The 7,496-nt window shown below is 59.9% G+C and overlaps 1 protein-coding gene across 1 annotated transcript; it reads left to right on the top strand.

Annotated features, from left to right (window-relative positions):
• The first annotated feature begins 173 nt into the window (after positions 1 to 173).
• Positions 174 to 7,473, top strand: WDR54 (WD repeat domain 54). The gene is made up of 9 exons (XM_026076137.1): positions 174 to 513; positions 1,428 to 1,490; positions 1,712 to 1,778; positions 2,181 to 2,237; positions 2,579 to 2,706; positions 4,401 to 4,501; positions 4,724 to 4,886; positions 5,163 to 5,237; positions 5,795 to 7,473. Exons 1-9 carry the CDS (start codon positions 289 to 291, stop codon positions 5,924 to 5,926), a joined length of 1,011 nt encoding a protein of 336 aa, XP_025931922.1. The 5' UTR covers positions 174 to 288; the 3' UTR covers positions 5,927 to 7,473.
• The last annotated feature ends 23 nt before the right edge of the window (positions 7,474 to 7,496 follow it).

Below are 7,496 nucleotides of genomic sequence, written 5' to 3'. Positions count from 1 at the left end.
GGGGGGGCTTTTTGAGGGGAGGGGGCATCCCTGGAGGGCATCCATGGGGGGGGTCAGAGGGCCTGTACCGTGGGGACAGGGGTGTCCTTGGGGGAAGAAGGAGTTGGTCCCAAGGGGTTTTCCTTGTCAGGGAGGGCATCAAGGACAGGGGGCCTCCCTGGGAGAGAGAGGCCACGGGGACGGGGTGTCCCTGGGTAGGGGGAGGCCGCCAAGGGTCCCCCGAGGAGGTAGACACGTGAGTCAGCGTCGCTGACGCTCCCCCTCGCTCCGGCTCCGGCCCCCAGCAGGATGTACCGCAAGGAGAAGAGCATCCCGCTGAAGAGCAGCAGCTCGGCRCTGTACAACAACCTGAGCGTGCTGCGCCTGCCCGACAAGCAGCTCGCCTACTTCACCACCGTGCACAGCACCGCCGTGAACATGGTCAGCGCCTCCGGCGACGGGCTCAGCTTCTCTCACCGCCTGCTCCAGGTGAAGGAGGGCGGGCCGGCTATCAGCGCCTCCATCGTCACCCAGGTAAAGGCTCGGCGGCTGCCGGAAYGGCAGCACCCCTTTTGGGGCAGCGGGGTCCAGCCGCCTGGGTCGCGCTGCTCGGGCAGATCCTCCTGCGGTGAGGGCGAGCGAGCGCGCAGGCTTGCCGACTGGTGCCTTTGCGCTGCTGGCCTTCCGGCGCCCGGAGCACCAGGAGAGCTGTGAAACGTAGCAGTGTGCCTGCCCCTCTCCTGCCGTCAGCTCTGCTCCCCTAGCGCTCAGTAGGAAGCTGGTTCTGTAGCCTGGGGCATAAAAAATGCCCCGCTGCCTCCAAGTAGAGCTGGGCAACCCGATAAACTGCTCCCAGCTCGACTGCAGAGGAGCTGGGGTGGCAGGCAGGGCTGCAGGGAGCCCAGGCATTCAGTGAGAGGAGCGCGGTGCCTCCGACGGGATTCAGCCGAACCGACGGGAGCGGGGCTGGGGGGCAGCGCTGTGCGGTGATGCTCGTGGGCAGCCTGAGAAGGGGCATCYGGCACTTGCCATGCAGTTGTCTCAGTCTTTGCTTCAGTTTCCCTTACTGTACCACTGATGTTCACCTGCTTCTTGGCAGAGGTCTAAGCTTTAATGCCACGCTGCTCTAACCCACGTAGATAAGACTCGTCAGCCACAAGACCCAYCAACCGCATGGCCCAGATAGGCCTTCCACAGTAGCCCACAGTGTCCTAATTACAGGGAGGGGCAGGGCTGGGAGGGAAGGACCCTCCTGGAAAGGTTTGGGAAAGCTTGGAGAGGTCTGTGAGGACTGTATGTGCTGACCTCCCCTGCCTTGTGACMGGAGCCAGACACACATGCGTGTCCTTGTGGGTGACTGCAGACTGTCCCGCCTTGAAAAGCGATATGGGCTTTTTGCCCCTTTCTTTTCCCTCCCTGGGCTGTTACTGAGTTGTCTTTCTTCCCAGGCTGCTTGGTGTGTCCTGCCGTCTCGAGTTCTTCTAGTTCTGACTTCTCAGAAAGGTATCCAGGTAAGATTGTTTTCCATGGAGGACAAGAAACAGAGTCATGGTGCTGGGAGGATGAGCTCTGTGAAGAAAGCTGGGCTCCTGGGCTACAGGACGATGCTGGGGTACGTTCTGGAGATCCTGCCTGAAAGAGATTGGCGATCTCTTAGGGAAGCAGTTGAGCCCAAAGCTGTAGAAGCTTTTCCCACCATCTTGGATCTTACCCTGTTGTTTTCTCTCTCCAGATGTACGAGTCAGATGGCTCCGTCATGGTTTACTGGCATGCACTGGATGTCATGGAGCGTCCACCAGGTAAATCCCGCAGCAGGAGCAGAACAAGGAGTGCTCTGGACCCTCTGCCCACTGCCCTGCCCTGGTGTGTGTGATCGCACGTTCCTGTAGTGCAGCTCAGTTCCTTCTGGCCTCCAGCCCCCCAGCAGCATTGCTTTGGGAGTCCAGTTAGGATTTAGTCCTGCACAGGAGGCTGGTAGAAGGGCCCAGAAGAGGTTAATGTGTCTTCCTGACTCCTCTGCCCAGCTTTGATGGGGGCCTAGCGGGCATATAAAGAGCTCAGAAGGGACCCGGTATGGCAGCTATGGCACTAGCATTAAAGATGAAACTCAAACAGGAGTCTTGGTCTCTCACGCTGTCACACTGGTCTCCTGGCTCCCRTGAGCTGCTGCATGTTGTGACCCGCTCTTGGTTTCATTTCAGCACAAGCAGTGTTTGCTCGAGGGATCGCAGCAGCTAGTGGACGCTTCATCTGCGTGGGTGAGCAAAGCATGGGAATGTGGGGAAGGAAGAGAAGGGAGGGCCCCGCTGGGAGGCGTTTCTGTCAGCCCCAGGTAAAATACAGTGGTCTGAGGACCCCCCCACCGCTGAGGGGCTTGTACCTGTGTTGCAGCTCTCCTAGAGAGCTGRTCTGTGGAGCATCTGTGTGTTCAGCAGAGAGGCAGATCTGCAAACAGGCGTGCGTGAGGAGCAGGCTAGTGTAGGCAAAGGGGCCTGGAGGGAGCACGGAGTCAGGCTGCAGGCACGGCGACAGCTGGAGGCTCGGTCCTAGCACAGGCAGGGACGGGTCCCYGCTGATGCCTCCTCTGGTCCGTCTGCAGGGATGTCCTCCGGGCTGGTGCTGGTGTTTGACATCCCCCCCAAAGGGACGAACATCACGGTGAGCGAGGTCCTGGAGGAGCACCGCGATGCCATCACCGATATCGCGGCAGAGCTGGGCCGGCCTCCGGTAGGGCTCCCTGCCGGCTGCACGCCGGGAAGCGCGGGTGAAGTCAGCGCTGCCAGCAGCCCCTCGAGCTGAGCTGCCCGGAGCCAGAGGAGTTGGTGGGGTCCCTGGACTGGGAGGGACGGGGGGACTCCCGCTGTCCCCTGGGCACAACGACTGACTCGCGCATGCTTCTCAGATGGTTGGGCAGGACAGCAGGCAGCTCTAAGATCCCCTTCCTTCACCAAGGTCGTTAGCTTTCATGGCTGTCTCTGCACGAGGGCGATCTCCTCGGTCAGGGTAGGCTCAGACAGACCTGGGGGAAGAGGTGGCTTGGGATGCCCACATCCTCAGCCCCTGCTGCAAAAAGCATGTAAGCCATGTTGCCGTGGCTTGTAGCCTGTCATCCTGAGGCCAAGGTGAGGCAAACTGGAATCAGGCGTTGTTTAAAACACTGCATCGTAAATTGTGGTATTTCAGAGCAGTTCCCTGAGCTACTCAGACGCTCATGCAGCAGTGAGGAGAGACAGCTGGGAGCAGCCATCTCATCGGCTACCCCAACCATCCCAATTCATCATCAGTTTGACCCATCCCTCCATCTTAGGGTCTTGGTCTCCACATTTCTCAGCTAAATGAAATCTCAGCTCGATCACCCATCTTCTGGGAACACAAACTCTGCTGAAAGCCAACAGAGATGGCCAAGGAACCAAGATCCTCTTGCACAAAGAGTGACTGTATGAGTATGACTAATTATTAGACCAAAGAGAATATCCTGTGATACATCTGGGTGGGTGCTAGGAACACAGAAGAGCTATTTACGCTGAAGGGCAGTTTTGGTACAAGAACAAATGAGCAAAACTGGCCATGAATAAACCCRTGCTAAAATTAAAGTTCCCACCATTAGAGCTGCGAGTTACTCCAGGATTCTCTCCTCCTGGGAGTAGCAGAAACCCGCTTGATTATACAAAGCACAATCTGGAATCAGGGTGGGGGTTCCCTGCATTCAATTCATCCTGTCCCAGGGTGACATCTCTGCAGACACACTAATTGGCTTCCTCATTATTGGTTGCCTCCTTCCCAATGAGGGCACTCTTCATATACTTTCTCTAATTGGTTACATTAAACTTTCTCTGCTTTTGGGACTCCCTTGAACAATTAATCGCTTAGAACTGGTTCCCAATTAGCCTGGATATTTAGCTTGTTTACGTGGAAGCTGTTCTCTCATCCGTCTCTGTCTCAGGCTGCCTGTCCCCTAATATGCTTCTCTTGGACTTTGTACTGTGATTTATTCAAAAAGCTTTTCAGYAAGCAGAGAGACAGCATTTTCCTTGTGAAATCCCAGGTGCTTGATAAGGTGAAGTATGTTGAGACTCGAAGGGGAGGGAGGAGATGTAGTAATTGTTTTCAGAAATTTATCTTGTATGTAATTAGTGTTGCCAAATATTAACGTGTTTAAACTGAAATGCCCATGTACAATCACTGTCAAGCCTTGTTCTTTGACAAAACGTGTCAGCAGTTTCTCTGAGCGGTTAAACTTTAAGCTTRTCCTGCTGCAGGCAGCTTTTCTTTGTTGCAATTTAGTGGCACAGGCAATTGGGTCAGCAAATAACTCATCTGGTGTGAATCAGCTGCTGCCTCCTGTCCATGCTGATGGCTGAGCTAGCTGTGCTGGGAGCGATCCCGGGGGATGATGCTGACTGCTGTCTGTGTTCCTGCAGGATGGGGCTGGTGACCTGGTGACCGCAGATGACTCTGGGACCCTGTGTACCTGGAGCTCTGGAGAAGAGTTCACCTTGCTCCACAAAATCCCTGCTTTTGGGTAAGTGTGGGAGGYGGATGGAGCTCAAACGGAGCTTGGGCCATACAATGGGATCCCATCATCAGTGAGGGGGTCTGAGACACCCCCTGCCCGACCACTTGTGGGTCTCTCTAGGGGTGGGAGGGCAGCTGGCAGTGGTGGCAGGGGAAGCCCAGCGCTAACCCCTGGCATGTAGGTCTGCAGCCCAGAGGGAAGGAGGCTGAAGTGTATCCTTGTGCCCAGCTGCACCTGCTCCTCCGTGAAGCTGTGGAACGGAATCGTTGCTGCGGGCTATGGAAACGGGCAAATCCGGCTGTACGAGGCAGCGACTGGTGTCCTGCGGGCCGAGGTCAACGCTCACGCTCGCTGGATCTACGCCCTGGACCTGGCGCCCCTGACCGGGAAGGTAAGGCCGTCTGCAATGTGGCACCCGGCCTGCCGAGGGGCCCGGCCGCGGGGATCTGTGGGCCTGGAGCGTGGCACCCCRCAGGCTGCCGGACAGGCTGCTCCCTCACCGTGGCACACCAGGCYGCCTGCCCAGGGCCGAGCCACAGGGCCTGCAGTGCTGCAGCCTTCGCCGCAGCACCGCAGCTTGTAGCCAGGGCTCTTCTGGAAGACTCTGGGCGCTCCAATCCCCAGCTCCAAAGCATCCCCACCGCCTCTGTCCCGCTTCCCGTTGCAGCTGCTGTCAGGGGCGGAGGACTCCTTTGTTCACATCTGGAAGCTCAGCAAGAACCTGGACACTGAGGACATCGAGGTGAGTCTGGGGGCAGTGACAGGCCCCTGCGGGCAGGGCGAGCTCCTGTGGCATTAGCGCGGGGCTGGAAGCAAGCCTGTGTCACTCAGAGCTGTCACTGCCCTGGTGGGACCACGGGGCCCGCTGCTGCTCTGTCGTGCCGTCTCCTGTGAGATACTGTTGTCACTGAGAGGGGCTGAGGAAAACCCTGCCAGGCGCAGTCTGAGCTCCCGTGTGGCTGCACAGCTCTCCTCTTTCATCCTGGGGTAATCCCSAGCCCGGGCCTGGACTGAGGGTGGTCCGAGGACGGCACGCTGCTCTATCTTATCAGGATACAGATYTCAGGCCCCTGAAACGGCAGGGCATCGCCATATCCGCTGGCCTGGCCGCATTCCCGTGTTGCCCAGCCTGCGTGTTGTTCAGACGTAATGCTGCTGCCTCTCGTGCTCGCGCTAGCGCCGTGCCCACCCCTTTGTAGGAGCGCACGGATCTGGCRGAGGTGGCTGGGCTCGGTTGTGGCAGGCTGTACTTATTTTACTCGGGTCTGTGTCGCTCCTCCTCGCTGCCCTTCCCCGCAGATTGAGCACTGCCACTCGGAGTGTGTGACTGACACCCAGATCTGCGGCGCCCGTTTCTGCGACCCCGAGGGAAACTCCTTCGCCGTGACCGGCTACGACCTCAGCGAGATCTTCCGCTACAGCCAGGTGTAGGCTCTGAGCTGCAGGGTCTGTCCAGGGGCTGCGGTGAGGCAGAGCGGGGCGGTGGCAGGCTTCCCTACCACCCGCATCGCTGCGTGGCGTGGCAGCATGCCCAGACCCCGAGCACGGAAGCACTGTGAGCAAGGAGGTTTCAGCACCGACTCCCGACTGCTGCTGCYGCAGCTCTGGCACAGTGATGCACCCCAGCAGGGTGGAAACCTGTGCGAGTGTGGAGCTCAGCTCCGATCCCAGTCATTCCCAAAGCAAACCCTGCCCTGGTGTGTCCATGCACAGGGAACAGGGGCTTGGAGCCGTTCTGTCTAAAGGGGATGCAGCTCTATCCCGTCCCACCGGTTCCTAGGCCGAAAGCTCCTTTCCTACACCTGCTCCCTGCACCAGGGACAGCCCTCTCCCACACCCTTCCTGGAGGGAAGGAGGCAGTGGAGATGCTGGGTGTGGAGCAGCTGCTTCCTCGCCGCGGGCCCTGCGGGTGGTGATTTGTTCCGCTTTCCGTGCAGAGGTGCAGAACTGACTTCCCTCTTCCCAACGGCAGCTYTAGTTCAAACTCCAACGGATCCAGGGCAGACCTAAAACCTGTGTTACACGCTGCTCCGGCTGGAGGGCCCCGGGGAGCCTCTTCCGCCCYGGGCTGCCGCTCCCCGTGGGTGCAGCGGCTGCGGGGCCGCCCTCCCTCTGGGTGGCACAGTTCACTTGGGAGGAGGAGAGGAATCTTCTCCCTCTGCGGGGGCTGTGGGGACGCACAGATCCCTGTGGGGCCCAGCTCCAGATGTGCGGGGGTGCAGCTGTGCTCCTGCTCTGGAAAAAGCCGAGGAAGCTGCGCTGTGCTCCCTTCCAGGCCAGCAGCGTGCCTAGGGACAGTCTTTTAGGTCACCGCGAGCGGAGCTGCGGTGTGGCCGTGCCAGCAGGCTGTCCCCGTGCTGTCCCCTCCGTTCCCACCCCAGGCCCCAGCGTCCACGCAGCTGCCTGCCTTTGACCCTGCATCCTCCCCCCCCTGTGGGGCAGGGGACCGTGCTGGAAGGGGTAGGTGCACGCTGTGCCCTGCGCTGTGCCCTGCTCACCCCTCTCCCTTCGCTCCCCTGGCAGGACTTGGCTGTAATTCCCCTCGGGGCCAGCCTGTTCCAGCAGTCCCCTTCCCAGCTCCTTCCTCCGCTGGCGCTGCTGTGCTGCAAGGAGCTCACGCGGCCCCAGGGAAGAGCCAAGCATCCTGCTCCGTTCCCAGGGCCCTGCGGGGCAGCAGTGCATGAGGATGGCCCCAGCCCCAGGGCCGGCCCCGCTCTCCTGCGCCCAAAGGGGGAGAGCTGCCCCCAGCTCCCGGCTAAGGCTGGCTCCGGTGTAGCCCGGCTCAGCCGCTCGGCTCCAGGAGAGCTGCCCCCAGCTCCCAGTTGGAGGCCAGCTCCGGCGTAGCCCGGCTCAGCCACGCGGCTCTGGGAGAGCTGCCCACAGCCCCTCCATGCCGCTATGGGGCCAGAGCTGCGTCCTGGTCCCTGCTGCCCCATGTGTTGTACCCCCGCCCCCGCTATGGGTCAGTTCCCCCTCATGCCATGTTCCCCCCCCTCCCAAA

The sequence above is a fragment of the Apteryx rowi genome, unplaced genomic scaffold (assembly GCF_003343035.1).
Source record: "Apteryx rowi isolate R43461 unplaced genomic scaffold, aptRow1 scaffold_1101, whole genome shotgun sequence".
NCBI classification, from domain to species: Eukaryota; Metazoa; Chordata; class Aves; order Apterygiformes; family Apterygidae; genus Apteryx; species Apteryx rowi.
This window is presented reverse-complemented; position numbering and strand designations above follow the sequence as displayed.